Consider the following 20,738-nt stretch of genomic DNA (forward strand, 5'->3'; position numbering starts at 1 on the left):
CTTTTTTCCACACAAATGTGAAGTGCTCCAACCAAAGATCCATAACTGTGTATATACATCCATGAAATAGAACCATATTTTCTGAATAACTAACCCCCAATTAACTCCTGTAATCTGCAATGTTGTGCTCTAACCAGAAGAATTCCATTCTCGTGTCATGCTTGACTATGTCCCCAACTATGAGGCTGCAGAACTTCCCCCACTCCCAGTGCTGCTCTCAGTGAATCCTGTCTGATACAAGGAAAAGCAGCACTACAACCCATATGTCACAATCTGGGAAAAAAGGGTAGTTTACAGCTATTCTACAGCATGGAGGATACTGCTGCAGAGAGCAGAAGTATATCTTACTAATCATTTACTTGTATGTTTCTCACTGAGCATAAATTGCCACTTGCTACCCGGAGGAATCACCCCAGGTGTTTTGGAGTAAATTAGAATTCCTCTCTAAGAATTAGCCTGTGCAAAAGTCCTGCTGGGCCAACTGATTTTTCCATGTGCATTTTTCCATTTTGCCTATATTCAGTTAGATTACAGAGGATTGGAAATTTCTCACTGGATGATGTTCATTGAAAACAGGTAATTGGGATAGCACAGCTTGTGAAGCTTTAGAGCAGTAAGAATAAAGGCAAATGTTGTGTTTGTATCACTAGCATTGTAAAATCTTTTCAGGACTTTTAAAGTTTATTATCCCAGTTGTAGACAGAAAAACTGGGTAATTAGGTAGGTAAAAAAGACTCTCAAGTGTACAATTGCATTCCCAATAACTACAATGGAAACAAGTCCCATAATGGCACTCAGTGGTCTGTTGCATCTTTCATGCAAGGTGTATTTCACCTTTTGTGTTTATGAGCAAATGCAGCAGCTGTGAAAAAACACAACTGCTTAATAATGCCAAGAAACCAGGCAATGTTTAGAGGGAGAAAGGAAAATGTGTTTCAACTCATTTTAGTTGATGCCAGCTTCAAGAAGAAAGAAATTATCCAGAATTCACTTTTACCACACCATCCAGCTGGAGCCACATTTCATGTCACAAAGCATATATTAGAATCTGCAATTACCACTTTACTGATCAAGTAACATAATCCAAGAGATCTCTCTTCAAATGCCATACCAGCCCTTAATACTTATCACAAATAGTTCCAGACAGTGTATGAGTATGCATATCCTCATATAAAATAAATGCAGTTATCTACATTCTTATTTAAACTGGATTTGGGACCAGGTTTGTACCCCAACTCACAGCCTACCTCAACAGATGCACTGAATGGCTTCACAACAGTTTGCTCAGGAGAGAGCCAGCATGATAAACACAACAAAAGGCCATTTTTCCATGCAATGAATGGGTTTTATGAGGTAGGGATCTCAGTTCCTGCCCCTCTGTGCTCTCAGAAATTGTTCCTGTTTCCATTTCAAAGTCAGGTTAACTTAATCTGTGGATGGTTTCAGTCTCTTTGTACATTATAGCAGAACAAAAAGAAAATAATGAAATCCATTACCAGCAGCAACTGAGAAGCCACAATACCAGAGGTCCAGTGCCTCGTACTTCCCTCCTGGGAGAAGCACCTGTCCATCCTAAAATGAAACAGCTCTGAAGGGCAGGGCATTGCTGGGCCAAAGCTTAGATCTCACAATGGGCTCACACACGCAGCATAAACAATCACTAAAACTTGATGTCCCTTGGCTGCATATGCAAGAATTTGCTGTTATCCTGTTTAACTGCTGACAGTGCCTGGATCACATTCCTTTTTTTTTACACTTGGCAGAACTCTCTGCATGCATTACAATATTCAGAGGGCACAGGTTTGACCATCTGGCCATAGATGTCAGACTGAGACATTTTCCAGTGGCAGCATCTGGTTGTTCCACAAAAAGCAGTGTGTTTGCAGCTTTGGGCCTGTTGTATGGTAGGGCTACAGATGCATTATCTGGGCTGCCAGGTCTTCTTGCATTGCTTTCTTATAAGTCACCTTTAACTCTCTATTTTTTCCTGTTTGTAAGACTCTGGACAAGCATATTTGTTTTGTAAAGGTTCGATAAGGAGCCATGTGAAACACACACCAACAGGAAATATGTAGTCCTGCACGGCGGCAGGAAAAGGCAGTCTGAGAGCCTAATCTGTAATTAACAGGCTGTGACACATCCTCAGCTGTGTGACAACAATGCCCCTTAGGAGCCAAGGACAACACACGCAGCAAAAGGCAGCACACAAGGGTATCATTCAGACAGATTATTATGTCTATACCTTCCAATACCTGGCACGCGTCAAACATGGAGAAAGTTACAGTATTTCCTTAAGAGGGAGTTCCAGTGAAAGAAAACATGAAGCTTAGAATTAAAGACTAAAGTCTCTTTCTGTAAAATCTCTGCAGAATCATGCCATAGGAGTCTTTCCTACATCCTATGCCATTTCATTCGGTGTGACATTAGTAAATTACAGATGTACTTTAGAGTTTGAAAGACTGGGAACTAGACTGTAATGAAGACCAGGAGGAAAGTCACAAAAAATAAGCTAGTGGCCAAATCTGATGTGTCATTTTTATGCCATGTGAGTTAGTAACATCTTTTTAAATCACCTTTCAGGCAGACACACATAGATAATTTTGTCAGAGGCTCTAAAAGAATATACGTAATACCTGTACATGTATTAGCACAAACACAACCTATAATTCATGTCCTAACACTAACATAACCCAAAATTCACGTGTTAACACCAACACACACAAATTCCCTGCTAACTCTGCCATGACTGCAGAGATTGCTTGCCCGGGACTATTCTCCAAACCAGCCCAACTGTGTTCCTGGGCCCAGGACAATGACAATTCCACAGGGGCTGTACAATCCTTCTGCACAGAGCAGACAGTGAGTTTGTGGCAGAACGTTTGGATGCAATGCTCACGTGTCGTGTGCAGAAAAGGGAATGATAAAGGGAATGATATCTCGCTATTATACCAGCAGGCCTGAAAGATGCAGTAGTGTGCTAGCTCCCAAGTGTCAGGAATAAATATGTGCCATTGGAGGGCTAGGCTGATTCAAGTGCAGAAAAGATATCTCCCCCATGTACAGATGCTGCTTGTCCTCTGTTGCAGAGAATCACAGCAGGAATTTTATGTTTGAACATATGGACGAGTTAGTCATGCCCTATCTACTCAGAGAAACAAACAGAGCCAGGTTGGATAGCTTGCAGGGCAGAACAGCTTTTCCTATTTTTTTCCTACAACCCAGTAAAAGGCCACAATGGTGGCACTGAATTCCTATTTTAATCAGTTAACAGAAACAGTTTCTGATTGTCTGGCCAACTTAGGGCTAGAGAGATGGAAAATTTTACCATATATTATCTATTACTGAATGGATTCGGTCCTTTCCAGCCTATCTCCTAAGACAAGAGTTTTGCTTTTTTCCTAAGAAAGGAGTCTATAAGTTGCATATTTTTATGACAAGACTGAAATATTTTCAGTAGAAACTCACATTTCAAACCATAAAAATTCAGTGTGCACCGAGCCCTGACAGGTCAAAGGGAACAGATCAAATCCACTTGATACAGTACTGCAAAATGTTGTACAGTGTGCACAGAAATATGTGACCTTTTTCCTGGATGGAGATAATTAATTTTGGAGATACAACAAAGCTGGAGGAATGGATTCAGTATAACAATGGTAGCTCTGCTAAACAACAAGCTGACTTCTAAAGAAGAATTAAAGAAATGGTTATCTATTATTCATGACAGCTTAACTTGTTTATATCCTTTCCAGTCAGCATAGTGCATCTGCTTTATTATTCATCATAAACTGGCACTAGGACTATTTCATTTGATACACTGACTTTCAAATGTGGCAGTGCTAACCTTAGAGAGAGCACACAGGCCACAAAATCTATTTCTTGCCTATGTGTCACGCCTAGAGTTCACTCTGTTTGTTTGGAAGAGACTCTCTCTAATCTGGAGTCTTCTGTGAATGTCTTATTTTCCATTCCCTTTCAGAGATTGGGTGCAGCATAACATGAAACATACACTGAATAAAAATATGAAAGTGTCTTGACATGATGAGGCTTTGAAAAATGTCAATTTGAAAAGCTGTACAGCTCACTGCTCTGCAGGTCCAGTGGACACACCCTTTCCTGACCTGCAGCTTGTCTGCCAGGAGATTTCTGTGAACTAATGCTCAGATTAACGTGCCTCAAAAAAAAAAAATGCTTTTCCGATGCACTTTTTTGGGGGCTTATTAACTCACATGTCCTTATTTTGCACTATACTTACTAAGTTTATTTTGTTTAGATTCTCTGACATGCATCGAGGATAATTTTGAGATCATAAATTGGTTGGCAGAAATAAATGTTGGGAATAAAATAAATTGAAATGATGAAATTTATTTCTGGGACCAGATTAGAGAGACACAGAAATGTATACCTGTAGATCTCCATTTAAAATCAGCATATGTCTCATTGGCTCAGATCCTGAATGCAATTCTTAATTTTGAATTTATCCAGAGAAGTATTCTTGGACAGTGTAAAAATTTAACCAATTTTTCCAGAAGGAGAAATCTTAAGATTCCCATGTAGGAAACTGAGAACAAAACAGACCTTGTTAATCTCACCTTCAGACCAGGATTTGGGTGATAGCAAGCAGATCTAAATAGCAAGAAACAATCACAGGTATTTTCTTCTTTTATCATATTTTGATCTTTCTTTAAAAATCTGTTAAAACGTACCCCTTTTTTTAAGCACAAATCCGGAGTTCAGGCTTGGCCCCTCTTCCTTTTTAGGACTCATTTTTACTTGTAATGTGAAAAAAACAGCACAACGAATTTCAACCATCCTCATCAACTCCTGCACAGCCCCTTCAGGGCCTTTTCTGTCCTAGTTCCCCCAGTTCATAGACATTTTCCTATCTTTTAGGTTTGGGGTAGATTTAATTAGACACTCGCTAGCACAACTCCGCTCTATTCAGCTCAAGTTCCTGGAGCCGTAACCATCACCGAAATCTCTGAGCGTGTCATCGGCAACCGCCTGGAAATTCAACGCAGGGTCAGAGTTTTAGTTTGAAAGAACACAACCAGAGTCCTGAATTCACTGCTGCAGCCCCAGAGCACATCACCCTGCTCCAAACTCTCTTCATATACCTGCCAATGACCCATGAACGTTTGCATTATTCATCGTCACTAAACATATTTCTTCCACCAGCTGGTGGCATTTAGTCATCTCAGAGGGAGAGTTGCTCACTAAGTTTTAACAGCTTTCCCAGGTAAATACAGAGTCCTTCTTGGTTCTTTGCAACACACAAGTACATGGGTTACAAATCCATCCCTTCAGTGCAACAATATATGAAACAATGCTAAAGTACCACGAGATGTTACCATGTCAGTGTCTGCTACCCCAAAAGAAAAGAAAGCAGCACAATTAAACAATAAAAAACACCTGGAACCCTATCATCCTAGGCATTTAAAATTCAAAAAGTATCTTTTCAGGTTTTCAGAAGTCATGCCTCCCACCTAAAACACCTGTTAAAAAATAAACACAACCAAAAAACCACAACAGGCATTCTCAGCTGAAATGAGTAGGGCAATTGTCGTAATCATTTCCTGTAAATACTCTGAATTTAAAGCAATGTAATTTTGACTACTGCACTCCTGTGAATAGGTTTAATGAACATGAACATTCAAGCAAAACGAATTTTAGTGACAATATTCATGAGCGGATTTCACACTGGAAAACACTGCAAAAGCCACGAAAATTTTAATATTGGTTTATATTGAATTGTGCAATTCAATGTTTGTTCAGTTTTGGTGTTGCACAAATTTAAGTTTCTAGCTACTAGAGTTGTCTTTGATCAACAGAACACATGATTCTGAGTTTGGCAAAAAACAAACAGACCTTTCAAAATAACTGCACAGGGTTGATTTTTATGTCAGACTATTTCAGGATCTCTGTCCAGATGAAGTTCTGTAGATTATTTCAGTACTTGTAGGGGGTTATAGGAAAGGTGGAAACTGGCTTTTTAGTAGGGCTTGTAGCAATAGGACAAGGGACAATGGTTTTAAATTAAAAGAGGGTAGATTCAGACCAGATATAGGAAATAGGTATTCCACGATTCTATGATTTCACTAACTCCACCTGTACAAATAAAATGCAGGTTTATTTCGCCTTTATGATTTCGTTTGGAGAGCCAGTCCTGATGAGATGACTCATTTTTCCTGCAGCTACTGGACATCCCGGGCTCTTGCAGACTACAGGGAGCTCTGGCATTCCCTGTTTTGGGTGGCACAGACCCCAAACCCTGCGAGCTCAGCCCTGCAGCAGCACATTCCTAAAGCCTAGAAGCAGCTTTCCACTCGTCTGGCTCCCTGTCATTCTGCACCATCTGAACCACACTTCCCTCTGCTTGCTGTATCTCCTTCAGAGGGCTTGGAATTGTGTGTTTCAGTCGAGTTTGCCTTTCCATTCCCATAACTTGGGAGCCGCCTAGTGGAGTTCTCTGTCCGAATCCCAAAATCCCGCCAGACTTCCTCCTTATCACAGCGCGCTGCATTCCTCACTGGTATCGCTCCAGAAACTGTTTTTACAGCTGAGCACCACATAGGGACTTCACTTGGATTTCACGCTCGTCTTTTTTAGGGAAATGTGAGTCACTTTCTGAGATATAAAACTGAGGGTGGTTAAAAAGAAAAAGGCGGTGGCAGAATTGGAATTGAGTGTTGATTTCCCACTATGACAAAAGTTTTGTCTAACCTCACAGATCTCAGCATTAGGTTAGTGGCCAGGAGTAAGAAGGAACTCAGTTCTGCAGACCCAATTCTTAACAAAATTTAAACAGAAGTAGACAATGATAATCTCTATATTTTTAAAGTAAAATATCACTCTGATTGGCCAGCATCAAAACCTACCAAAACAGGCAGCTGTAAATGAAACCAAATTGCAATCACAAACAAAATCCCACATGAGCACAGAGTGCTGGGATATCACTGATGCACCAGGCTGAGCAGCAATTATTCTGATGCAGGTGTGTATAAAATCAGTGGAAAGCTCTAAATCAGACTATGACTCTGATGTTTCCTTTTCATCTATTATTGTTTTGCATGCTGAGGTTAATTAAAGATGAAAAACTTAATTAACCTTGCTTTAAGCCAGTGCGTATTTCAGGAGTAAAATCTGATGTATATGTGCATTACTCAGATCTAAGTGACAGAACTGGGGACTTCCTGCTTGTTTTCAGGGCTGGAATAATACAGGGCACAGCACTAGGACAACATCCATGGCTCAGGAAAAGCCAAGGAAGAAGGGTGAGGGAGCCTGGGAGTCAGGGATGCTCCCAAAGCTCTGAAAGAAAAATGTCTTGTGATTCCTGTGAGGAACTGAAACACCAGAGTGGGACTGGAGATGAAAACAGCTGAGGGAGACCTGGAAGAAGTTATGGCAGTGGTATGGAAGAGCTGGAGATCTGTGAGAAGTCAGAGAGGCTAATCCCAAGCAAGGCAAGGAAGGGCCTTGAACAGGAATCTCAAAGTCTCCAGCCTGAGGAGACCACAGGACAGGTGAGATTTCTCTATCCCAAGAGTGATGGACTGATGAGTTTCTGTGAAGAAATAAACTCAAAGTTTACACACATTCCCCTTGACAATAACACTTTTTGCTGGCACCATAGAGCGCTGCAAATTGCTGCAAAGAGCCTGATTTACTGTGGCACTTGTCTAGTTTTACCATCTGAAATGACAGAAAGAAAATTATTTATAAAAAAAAAATCCAAAACCTAAAAACAAAACATAGAATGCAATCGTGTGAGTGAAATAATATCTTAAAGAAATGTCATTTTTCCCCAAATCAAGTATACACTCTGAAGTGATTTCAACATCACTTTAAAAACATGGAAAACTCTATCTAGCATCTGAAATCAAAACCACAAACACAGATGGAGCTGAAAATGCCCATTTTTCATTTGAAAATATCTAACAGCTGTCAAAACAGACACCAAATGGTAAAAAGGTGGAATAAATGCAGCAATGAAACAGCATTGACAAGAAAAGACTAACATCTCAGCCAGAGAGAGGACAAGAACAGTGAAAAGGCATATGCACTTACATTAATACACTTGTTTCCCATTAGAGGTTTGAGAAGTCTGTCAAATCAAGGGAGTAATGGTCAGGAGAAAAAGTGTTCCTTGAGTTAAGAACAAACTTTCTGCTCTGTTAGTGTGTAACATCCTGTGCACTCAGACCACTGTCTTCCCAGGCATGCCAAGCAATCCTGCTTTAAATCCCATCACATAAAGATATATATTTTTTTGTTTGTTTATATAGACAGATAATATGTGGATGGGGGGAAAAAAGCATGTCTCTGTATATATCTAGGCTACAGAAGTGGAAAATATGTAACAACCAAAGCAAAATTAATTTTAAAACCCAACAAAGCTCAGGACTTAAGCAAATGCTGTACCATGCCTTCCCAGAATGGTGCATTTGACACAGACCATCATTGCCATTTACCAAAAGATCATGGTTTCATAACCATGGGAATGCTTTAGTAAGAGAAATCTTTGGAAGCTTCTGGTCTTTCAGCTGCTGGCGACTCCAAGAAATGATTGAGCAACTTCACAAAATCTAGCCCCATCTACAGCATGCTTAAACTTATCCTGGGTGTACAGTAGTAGTAGTTCAAGATATTTTGCTTTTTAGATAATTTTTCCTGTCTTAAGATGAAGGAAAGAAATTATATACCTATATATTGATTTTTAAGTAAGCTTTCTTAAACGAAGTTTCTCATTTTGAATTCCATAGTTTTCATCTCCCAACCATCACCTTGTGACAGACATCCGAGACTCAGAGAAAAACTGGAAGGATTCCAGGTTCACCTCAGAGGTTACGAAAGGGATCTTTCCCCTCTGTTGACATTCCCCAGTGTTGCAGCTGATTATTTTGTGGAAAAGACAGCATATGATGTCAAGACGTTCCACAGGACATAATCAAGGAAGACTACAGATTTCCTAAGGTGTCTGCTCTCACTGCAAGCTTACTGTCCCCTCAAGCAGGAGCTCTGGAGAAAAGTGAAATGTCACTGGAGTAAAGAATCAATTACTAACCTCTCTGTACATCACTGACTTTGCCTGTAAATAGGAGCTGGCAAATTGTGTGCACCTCTTAGGATAAAGCAATACTAAAATTCAGGATACTCATCCATGCACTTGTGTGAAATCTGCCTGCAAAGCACCCATAACTGCCATACAAAAATCAAACACACGGAGGAAAAAAATCTGCATGCTGTGACACACTGCCTTGAATTCTGCAATCATCCACATGCTTACACATGAGGCAGTTAGAAAGAAAAAGAAAGCTCTGTAAATGTGAGAAGGAAAAAAACTGTAGAAAAAGAAAAATGGTGGGGAAAAAGTGAAGAGGTGGAGAATTCTGAGAAACAGAGGCATCCAGCTTGGCTTCAGATACAAAGGGAGCTTTCTAAGCTCCTAACACATGGTTTTCTAGCAAATAGAGTGTTAGCATGGCCATGGAGTTTCCAAACAAGGCATTCAGTCAGGGAAATGATGACATAAAATAAATACAAAATATCTCAAATGCAATAGACTCATGCAAGTTAATTATAACTAATTTTTAAGTCAGACTAAGTAGAATTATTATTCCAAAAGACTATCATGGGCTCCACTAAACTGACACAGAGCTGTGTGAAGGATATTGATTTTAGCTGGAAAATTACTGCCAAGAGAAAAAGGAGAGGAATTTTTTTTTTTTAATTTTACCTATGATTTCCAGTCCTAGGAATAGGTTGAATATTGGATGTGAAGTCATTTGCCTTAGATGGTTTTACTGCTACAGACATGAAGCATCAGATGTCCCTTTGAAGGGCTGGCCTGTGTTCCACTGACTGTGAATCCACTCTGACCTGCACCAAGCACATGCTGCAGGGTTGGTCACATGGGAAAGCAGAGGGGAGGAGAAAGGAGGGGAAAATAAATTGGTCTTATTTGTATTTAATACAATTTGGCCTACAGGCTCTATGTGACTCAGTGCTGAACATCTGGGATTGATCAGAGGATCACAAACTGAGAAGTAGTCATCTGGCTCCTAGAAATAAACACATTCAGTTCTTCTGCCACAACGTTACTTTCTCAATGATAAAATGCAACAGCCATTTTAAGTCCTTTTAATATTTTCAGACAAAGTATTTTTAATTTTTTTGTAATTTTTAGTATTATTTTTTCACATCAGATGATGGCAAATTGCATTTAACCTTGGACTGGCGACGTTTGGGATTGCCCAGAGGATTGATTCACGACTCTCCTTCAGAATTTTCTGATACAATGGTAGTCCTACAGTTCCATTTTTTGCTAATTCCATTCCTCATGAGCATCATGGGAGCAGCACAGTACATCATGCAGGATGCAGCCCTGCTGAACTACATTGACCAGCGTTTCCTGTCTCTAGAGGTATGTGCCTGATGAATCCTTCTGCAGCTCTGTCCTAACTGCAAAGAGGTTGGAAAATCTACGGGTGTTCTGAGCCCAGGACAGTCTGTATGATATACCAAATCAGGAGGATAAATTTCCAGCTCTTTCCAATGAATGACTAAAATTGTTGCTAAAACTTTAACTGTAATGGTCCCTAATTACACATCATTTGTTCCAGGACATAAGTTCATAATTTTATATGTTTATTCTGCCATCACGTGTATTTTTTTTATGACAACAGTGAATTTAGCTAAAAATGCAAAAGTTTATATAGTACTGTCACAGTCCATCCTAGGGAGCAGTATAAACAAATTGTAACCAGTAGAAGTGCTGTCAAGTATTTCTTAGCAAGGAGATAGAAATTTATAGAGTATTTTTCCTATGTGCAGATATCCCTATCTGGAAGAGTAGTTTAAGACACATTTATGCAAACCAGCAGTGTACCTGCACTTTAAACAAACTCTTAATATCTGGGAGACTGAAATGCAGTCCTCTCAATTCCTTGAATTCCTTTCAATTACTTACATAACAGCTCTTGTTTCATTTTCCACAATAAAAAGCTACCAGTACTGCAAAATGCCTCTTCAGTATTGGTGTCCTATAATGTATATTGTTTATCTTAAATTATTGACATGTCCCTGGCTCCTGACTCACATTGGCAGACTTTTAGAGAAACTCTGACTTGCCTGATCTCTCGTCCCTTTTTGTACAAAGCCCTCACTAGTCTTACCTTCTCAACACAGAAGGAACTGAAGGATTAGCCTGATATTCTGTTCCCTTTGTGTAGACTGAGATTTAAATTTTCTTAGCGACTCTAGGAATAAATTCACCTGGCAATTTCTATTCCTTTGGCACCATTAAAAATTAGGCAACTCCAGCTGTGGCATTTGGTGCAAGGGGTACAAAACAAAGAATAGGAGGAAGAGTGAGGTAGATACTGAAGAAAAAAAACCACAAAACTCCCTCAAATATAGCATTTCAGTATTTTCATTTTCACTTTTAAATGGGTGGAAAATAGCCACAGGAGATTCTACCTTGGCCAGAAGAGGTGCATTTATGTTAAATGTTCATATTTATAGATTTTCTGCAGAATTCTCTTAGAGACCACTTCAGTGGTCCTACAGGAGTTCCAAAAAGTTTCTGTAAAGTAAGTCATTAGCCCTTTAAGTTTCTCTAGCTGTTTCCACCAGAGCACTTTTCCTTCTTTCGGCAGCAAAACAAAATGTCTAGCTCTCAGTAACCATGTCAAGGAAAAAAAATGTGGGTTTTTGTCCCAACCTGGGAATGCTTGTGCCAGTCTCAACAGCCCATTGGGTTGAAATAGATGGGTGCAGAGGGACTGGGAAGGAGAGAACAGCATGGTTTTTAAAGTAATCATGAGTGAGGTTGTAATGTACACAGAATATCCACATCTATCCATGTATTTTCTTCCCGTGTTCCACCTGAAGAAGAGGCTGGACAAATGCAACCAAGACATCCTGGAATACGTGGAGGAATTCCGAGACTTTTCAAAGACAGTGCTGTCCCACCTGGCAGGACTGACCACTGCCAAGGCTGAGGTTCAGAGGGAAGTAGAGCTTTTGCTCACAAGGATTGAGCGTGCACAGAGGGACATTGACTATTTTGGATCTGTCACAGATTCCAATGCGTGCGTTGAAGTGCACAAAGACCTGGTGGAACAGCAGCTCCTCGAAGAGGCAGAAGAAAAAAAGAGACTTAAACTCATGCTTAATGCAAGTAAGAACAGAGTATTTTTCAGAACTTCGATGTGAGCGAGCCAGACCCCTGTCCCATGTGTGCATGCTGATACAGGGATAGCAGATTTCCATCAGCTATGGGAATACCATGGATAATTGCAAGGGGGTTTGGGCTGTGTAAATACTAGACTTAGAAAAACTATGTATATGCAAAAAAAGGTATGGGAGTGGGATGGAGGAAAATACAATTCAAACATTTACTCTGCAGAAATTCTACTGCATATCAAATTAATTTCTTTGGAATCTGCTTTTCATTATAAAGTAAGGTAAAATCCTCTGAAGGTGTGCTCTTGCAAAGCCCCAGAAAAAATACATTTCTGAGTACTGCAGATGTTCTAAGGAATTAATGGGGGTCTTTGTTTTTGGGATTGGGCAGGGTCAAAACCTCAACTCAGAAGAAAATTCACGAGTTAATAGAAAAACTTAATTCACTTCTACCATTTGCATCTGCTTTACTGTCCTGCTCTGTCATCCTCTCTCTCTCTGTCCCCTCCTTTTACTGTATCAAGAGAGCACACTGGCTTAGCCTTAAGCAATGCTCAGTTCTGATTAGAAAATTAAGTATTATGGTACCCACCATGAAGAAAATATGCACAATCTATAATTATTTTATAACAAATGGAATTTTATGTTTACCTTTACCTTAAAAACTTGTGTATGGGTGTAAATTATGTACTGTAGACACATTTAAAGTAGTCTGTTCTCTTTTCATTGTAGTTAAGAGATGAAGAATAAATAACAAGAAATACCAACTCATTTTTTTCAAAGTCTGGTGAAAGAACTTAAGCATCATCAATTATACAATTCCACTAACTTCAGCAGAATTAGACTGTTTTAATTTTACACATAAGTTTCAAAATTCTTCCTTGGAACTTTTCAAGCAAATCAGTGTTACGGCAGATGCTTACAGAAGCAATCACCAATTCTGCTTCTGAGCTGTCCTCATACTCCACAATAGAGTACTCTGAATATCGATAGTTCTGTTTTCCATACAGAGAACTTTTTAACATTAGGAGTATTTCTTCTTTTAGAGAGGCAGAAAAAAAATTGAGGATTTTTAAATTGACTGTGGTTAGGACACTGAAAATTGTACGTTTCCGAGAGTTTCAGAAGGTAAAAATTACTTTTCATTTTCCTTTATTGGAAATTATTACGTTTAACTTTTTTGTAGCAGTTCATAGTAACTTTATTTTCAATTTGTTTTTTACTGCCAGTACCAGTCAGATGCTTTTTTCATTGAATTTCATTACAAAAGTAGTCCCTGTGTGTATTTTACAGCACTTGAAAAAAGTAGGAAGACTCTCAAATCTAGCAAATGGCAGATCTGCTTCTATGATGTAATGCCTTAACCAGAATCTGTGATTATTTTTGCTGATTCACTTCCAAAATCTAGCAGAAAAAAGTTTTTTTAAGTACAGCTTTGTTACTGGATTTGGTTCAAGGTCACACAGAAAATAACCATGGAGTAGAATCACTGTTTTAACATGCAGTAGTTGATACCTCATCCAGCTTTGGGTAGAAAATGTGACATCAGCTTCTGCACATTTCGGGGTGTGATAAGAAACAGTGGGCTTTGAAGAGATCATTGCTGAAAATGTGGAAAAATTTTGGTAAAATTTTTGCTTACTGTGAATTTCTCAGTCTTCCTCCAAGCTTTTAAAAAACCAAGGAGATTTAAAAATCCTCTCTCGAGAAGAGAGACATTGTCCACAGATTTCAGACAAAACACTGGCTATTTCCCCTGCAAAGGAAGATGCTGCTAAGGCTGGCTAGGGTTTTTGATTCAGCAGCTTTAAGTTTTTAATCTACCTAATCAATAAATGTTAGTTTTGGGAAAGCTATTGTGGCTTGCTCAGGTGGGTGCTTCCAGAGTGAGGACTTCCAGGAAAAAAAATCCATGCTGCAGCAGCAATATCCAAAAGCTTTGATTAGAGGGTATCAGCACACACAAATGACATAAAGATTGCTTTCTACAGGCAACTGGAAACTTGCCACTGACTTCAATAGGTTCATATCAGGCCAAACAGGGGGGCTGGTTTTGCTTTCTCCATTTCATCTGCTGCCAGAACTTCCTGCCTTAGAGCTTTGTTTGTCCTGTTTACTGAAATGGCTGCACTTCACTGAAAGCAATTCTTTAAACTTCAAATGCTGTGCCTTGTAATTTATGAGTGCCTTTGGTAAACAAGCTTGTTAATATGCTTTGCAATAGTTTTTCCTGGAAAGGATGCTGCTTGATAAAGATCTTAGAGTCTAAATGCCTGAGTCCTCGCAGGCTTGGTGCTTTCTGGTCTGAAACATCCCTGCAGAGCACATACAAAATGTAATGAAGCCAAAACTGTGACTCTCTCTCTGCTGACGCCAATTTTAACCCTTCCGTGAGGTAAACAACTGTGTGATTCCTCAAGCCATGCTCCTGCCACAGAAATTGATACCACAGACATCACACCAGTTCCTTTAAAGACCACCTTAATGCATGCACATTCCTGGTTTTGTTATCTATATTTTGCTTTAGTTCCTTTGTGTGCAGGTGCTGGGAAAGGGAATGGGAAGAAAGCCCAGTGTTTTGACTTTCTGTTGTGCTGATCTATTTTTATTTCTATTTATACTATAAATGCATAAAAGGGGCTACCTGAGGATAAGACCAGTCCTGAAACAAAAATGCCATACACATGGCATATCAGAATAATGGATTTTAATTTGTATGCCTCCAACAAGAAATAAATTTGATTATTTTACTGTGTTGATCTAAACCAGAAGTCAGTCCCCTCAAGTAAAAATTACAGCCCTGTAAAAGGACCGACAAGAACAATCACAAAACCACCCAACTGTGCTCTTGGTCTCCTCTCAGGCACACAAAATCCCTTTTGGGCAACACTGTTGTAACAGAACAAAACCCAACTCTCTATAGGTAGATGAAGATACACTGTTTTTTTACCAGGCATGTATCATATAAAACTATTTTCAGTGCTACTTATCACAGCCATGCTGCTGAAACCTTTACTATTATACTGACTCTGGCCTTAGAGATTAATTAAAAAGAAACTAAGTAATTTAAATAAAGAAAACTAGAAAATTTACAGATATTCTAATTTCTTTTCTTGTCTTTGGGTGTTTCCTTGCAGGTTGTGACAATGTGCTTGCAGGTATTAAGTCCCTAAAAGTAGTTAAGAAGACTGGAGGAAAGCACGGCTCTTGGATGAAAGATCCTGGCAAAAAGCACCCAAAGATTTATTTATTAAGTGGGTCTGTAAATAATGTTCTGTTGGAATTTGCAAATATCATGACATTCATGGAAAACAATCAGACACTGAAGGCTCGCAGAGTCCCCTTGCCATTGCCCTGGGAAGGAACTGGCCACGTCATTTATCAGGGTTTCCTCTTCTACCACAGACACGGCTCCTTAAATGAGATTATTAAATTCAATATCCAGAGAAGAAACATAGCTGACCAAATGCTGCTTCCAGGGGCTGGAAGGATTCCTGCCTACCAGCTCTCTCCACAAACAAAAATAGACCTGGCTGTTGACGAGCAGGGGCTGTGGGCACTCCACGCAGAACCAGAGACCGGGGGAAAGATTGTCATCACCAAAATCAACCCCTCAAGCTTGGCTGTGGAGCACTCCTGGGACAGCCCCTGCAGCAGCAAGGATGCTGAGGCAGCTTTCATGGCCTGCAACACGCTCTACGTGGTCTACAACTCTCCTTCCGGAGGCACCTCCCGCATCCAGTGTGTTTATGATGTTCTGGATGCTCTGAACACTTACATTAACCCAGGATTGCATTTCCCGAAACGCCAGGGTAGCCATTCCACCATACATTACAATCCTAAAGAAAAGCAGCTCTTTGCTTGGGGTGATGGATCCCAGATCATTTACAAGCTTCACACAGAGCAAAAAGTTTAGAATCTTTAGCAGCTTTTCAAATAGACTTAGAAGCCACCAGTCCCAGGTCAACGTAGCCATTAACGTGTATTAAAATTATATTTTTCCCATCTGTTACAACTTTCATCTATTTTACGTAACTTAAGGCTTCCGTACCCCAGTATCCTTAAATTAATGTCCAGTAAAGAACATGTGAACACTCCATAATATAAATTACATGATGACTAAATACCACACGTGTATAACCCCCTCACACACACAAATTAAAGTCTAGGGTTAAATTAAAAAAAAACCTAACCCATCTCTGTGGGGTTCTTTTCCTATTGAAACTATGTATTCTGCTTCAGAGCCATGGAAATCAAATCAGAAATTCTTCCCGTCCGCAACACAGTCTGACAACCTTCACAACTCTGAAGATCACTTGTAGAAAGCCTTCTAGTAATATAAAATATAAAATCACAGGCCTCCAGAGAAATGAGCTACAAGTTTTAACAGGAGAGGTTCATTATATCACAAAGCATAGGAATATACACCCTCATAAAAATGGTTTATATTTAACATATAACTGTCGCACATCACATCAAGGCTCTTCCTAATCATTGGACTTCCAGAGTATTTCCATGAAAATTCCACATTTCTTATCCATGTGGCTGTACAGACCACTGTTGTCCTGCCAGTACATTAGCTGCAGCCAAATATTCACTTTTATCAGCTTCAAGTTGTCACTTTTCAATATTTCTGAGCATATCACTGTTTGTGTGTCAGAAGGAATGTTCCTAGATAAACTGTTCTGTATCATACACTACTTCTAAAGGCTTTACACGTCACTCTTTGATGTTTTCCTCATTAGTCCTCTTTTGTGAGACATTTTTCCCACTGCATCATGTCACTTCCACTGGTTATAGCAGAACCTTTCTTATCCCATCCTCCAACCCCAGGAAAATACCTGTACAGGAAAGGTGGCTCAGAGGAGCACAATGGTGCATGTGAGGGCATGGCACTGCTCAGTCTTGGGTTTGTGAGTCACAGGGAAACTCCAGGTATTTTTGTTTCAAAAATAGTGTTTAAAATGTTAAATAATGTTAAAAAAAAAAAGGATTTTAGTGTAAAATACAAGTACTGACTGTATTTTTAAAGTATTTTAATAATAGCTGCACTTCTGTTTAATAGCAAACAAGCAAATAAACACACCAAAAAATTCCCCAGAAAAACCACAAATAATGGTACTTGAAAAGCAATCCACAGCTGTTTCTGCAGAAAGCCCATTTTGTTCATTACACTGAAAGAGCTGTTGTTTGGTTTAAAAATAGCTGCCACAGAACAGCCAAACATCAGGGAACGATTTTGAAAAGGAGCTCCAGCATACAGTTAAGAATGTATAGACTGCTGAGCTGCAACAGTGATACTCTGCCTTCAGCAAAAGAAACTATATCATTCTAAGCAGCCTTAGTGACTAGAGCGTTATTTCAGTGTTACAGCAGACATAGGATGCACAGCTAAAGACATCCTCAGGCTGGAAGGAAGGTGGGCTGGCACTGGTTTCCTGTGTGACCATGGGTTAAAGGCAGTATTTGGCCTTTTATTCCTCGCCTGTAAAATTACAAACATGCAAATGTAAAATGGTAGAAGCCACCTCTGGAATGCTTTGAGATCTTTTACTAAAAAGGATGTGTAATTTTCTTTATTTAAGAAATAAAGTCTTTGGATGTAAATATGGATTGAGTCTGCTCTTTTGAAAAGGCATTCTTGGGACGTGCTTTGTGCAGCAATATTAGTCAGCAGAGAAAAGCCTACATTAGTATTCCATATATGGAATTTAATGGGCAATCACCTCAAAGGTTCAAGTAGGGTCTTCTCTGAGCCTTCCTGCCCTGGAAATCCAAGCTTCACAATGAATTAAAGCCCAAGAGGGGTGAAGCACCCAGACATCCCACCAGCAGGAAAGGGAGACACAGCCAGCCTGCACAAAACTCCCAGCACTCCAGAAATGAACTGCTCATTGTCAAATGCTGTGTGGGCCCTACTTTCCCATCCCCTGGCTCTGTCCCAGGAGCATGAGCAGATTCCATGTCCTCTGCATGGAGCCCCAAGGGAGAGGGGAAGAGACGAGCTGTCATCCTTTGAGCCACAGTGCCAACGCCACTCAGGCAGTGTGTGGGAGGCCACTGAGGGAAGTTCTCAGGCCCTAGAGGAGGGGGGGCAGTTCTTTTCAGTCTGACGTTCACTCTTGCTCTATTTATAGTTTTAAGATTAAATATCACACTCTTTTTGTTAATCACCACAGATATTTTAGTGTTCCTCTCCAACACAAAGTATGGTCAGGTTCCTGAGCACATCTGGGAGTTTCATCACATACGTTTCACCTCAGCTACGACAAACAACTTAGAACTTTCAGTCTTGCTCACACTCTTCCTGGAACACAACACAGACCAGGCTGCTGGTCCTGCACCACAGAATAAGCTGGGAAATGGGCTGTGGGTTGGGGCAGCATATGAATTTTGTGGACTCTAGTGGCAACAGCATCTTGGGCTTACAGGAGCAGGGACACAGTTGAGACAGTAGTGTCTGAGAACATGGTCTGTCCCACTGATCAATTAATATTCTTGTAAGGAAAAAGATGGCATGCATTCCCCTCCAGCTTCCTGGCAATCTCTTAATATATGTGATTTGATTAGTTTTCATAAGTGATAGCACACAAGCAGGTATTTTTGAGAAAGTCAGAAGAGACATTTAGTTAACTCCTGGATGACAAAGGGCAGAAATAAGGACTGTCTGTGAAGAAACAGAAAGGAAAGAATAACAAATATCTGAACTGAACAATCTGCTCCAAGAAAGGAGTCTCCAAAAGGCAAGGACAAAGGACTGTCAGCAAGGCAGCCATTAGCCATGACAAGACTGCATGAAAGAGGGCATTGACTTCCAGTTCAGGTAGATGATATGATTGTTACCATGGAAATGGAATTGGTACAAGGAGACAAACACAGAGGAGTCTTCATCAGGAACAAAAAACACAAATGAGTTTATGACCTCTACCTTCACCATCTAGATAACATCCATTACTGTCCTTGTTATTCAAATCCTTTTGTGCTACACTTTCTCCACGTGATCATTATTTCATCTGCGCTCATCTCATCTCATCTGAACCACTGGCTTTTTGCTTTTTCATGTCCAGACCCTCCTCTTGGGTTGGCTGTTCTGCTTTGCAGCAGCTCTCAAGGGGAATTCAGTGCCCTCTGCTCTGACAGCAGGATCATCACGCTTCTAACAAAAGCAGCACTCCTCAGTGCTTTGGCTGTGATGAAGGTCCCTCACCTCTTCACTGATACTACAGTCACCTCATCCTTTTCCTGCATTAAATCATGACTGCCCCTTCCCACTGTGAGATCAGGCTTTCATTGCACAGATGCTTCTCATTCTCCATGCCCTCCATTCTTTCTGCCTTCTCTTCTGAGAAAGGTGGCTTGGGTCAGAATAATCTACAATGATTATGTCCTGTTTGCACTTGAAGCATTCAGAATTATCAGACACAGAAGGGTTTTCAGCTTTCTCTGATTTATTGACACTTGTGTGATGAATTTAAGCTGTCTGACAACTGTGTGCTTTCTCATTAGGATTTTGTGAATACCAAGGGTCTGTGATTGCTTAAAGTAACTTAACAGTTGAGCAGAGCTCAATGCTAAGAGCATGGTGTAAATTATGCCAGTATAAGAAATTTTATTCTTGCAGTGCCCATCAGAGATAAAATTGTTTGTCAGAAAATAATCTTCCTATCTCTTTTCCTTCTTCATTCCCAGCTGCCTGGATCTGAAGGGTAAGAGCCCGTTTTAGCATTCACACAAGCAGCCACCACATCAGAAAAACACACACGACATGTTTGTTATAGATGGGTTTATCACTAAAAAAATGCAACTATTATATGCCTGCTGTCATCCTGCTCTGTCTCAGCCCATGCTTTTCCCCCTGTGCTGTTTCCCACCCTGTATGCTTATCTCCAGTCACAGGACATGGCTGCAGAAGACATGCAGCAAAGAAACTACAGAGTAGAAACCATTAAAATACAGCTCTCCTGATACTGAAGAAATAGCTCATCCCGAAGGCAAAAATCAGGACCTGTGGCTTAAGTTGTTTGAACTCTTCATGGGTTTTCACTGTATATAAGGAAATAACATTTTATATTTCCACCACGTTGAGCCCTGAGCCCAGAAAACAAATGTACAGAATCCCAGAATCAGCTAAGTTGGAAAAGACCTCTGAGATAGAGTCCAAACTTTGACTGGACAGCACCATTGTCAACCAGACCATGGCACTGAGTGCCACATCCCAGCTTTCCTTAAACACCTCCAGGGATGGTGACTCCACCACCTCCCTGGGCAGCCCATTCCAACATCCAATCACCTTTCTGTTGGTAATATCTGGGTATTACTCACTCCTTTTTCCTGCTGTTCATACTGACAGCATAAGCCATGGGTTTGATTTGTCTTGGAATTCATTATTGCAAAATGTTTCAAAAACCCTTGCTATCTGAAACCCCTTTTAAAATAATTTTGAACAAGTAAAATCTTTATGTGGAAAAGGTTAATAAAAGAACCTTCTTAACTGCTCCCTGTGCAAGTGCCATATTTATTGCAGATAACCATCTACTTTTTTATTTAGAGCT

The 20,738-nt window shown here is 40.0% G+C and overlaps 1 protein-coding gene across 1 annotated transcript; it reads left to right on the plus strand.

The window, feature by feature from the left end:
• Window positions 1-10,020: 10,020 nt before the first annotated feature.
• Window positions 10,021-17,793, plus strand: OLFML1 (olfactomedin like 1). Its single transcript, XM_085063056.1, has 3 exons — window positions 10,021-10,423; window positions 11,893-12,181; window positions 15,324-17,793. Exons 1-3 carry the CDS (start codon window positions 10,298-10,300, stop codon window positions 16,100-16,102), a joined length of 1,194 nt encoding a protein of 397 aa, XP_084919182.1. The 5' UTR covers window positions 10,021-10,297; the 3' UTR covers window positions 16,103-17,793.
• Window positions 17,794-20,738: the final 2,945 nt, after the last annotated feature.

Source organism: Lichenostomus cassidix, chromosome 5 (assembly GCF_008360975.1).
Source record: "Lichenostomus cassidix isolate B80296 chromosome 5, HeHo_3.0, whole genome shotgun sequence".
Lineage (NCBI taxonomy): Eukaryota > Metazoa > Chordata > Aves > Passeriformes > Meliphagidae > Lichenostomus > Lichenostomus cassidix.

Bases quoted from the DNA above. Each gene is read 5' to 3' on its own strand.
- OLFML1 (XM_085063056.1), top strand. From the start codon at position 10,298: ATGGTAGTCCTACAGTTCCATTTTTTGCTAATTCCATTCCTCATGAGC. The intron at 10,424-11,892 runs GTATGTGCCTGA...TTCCACCTGAAG, and splicing joins AGCGTTTCCTGTCTCTAGAG to AAGAGGCTGGACAAATGCAA. The intron at 12,182-15,323 runs GTAAGAACAGAG...GTTTCCTTGCAG, and splicing joins TAAACTCATGCTTAATGCAA to GTTGTGACAATGTGCTTGCA.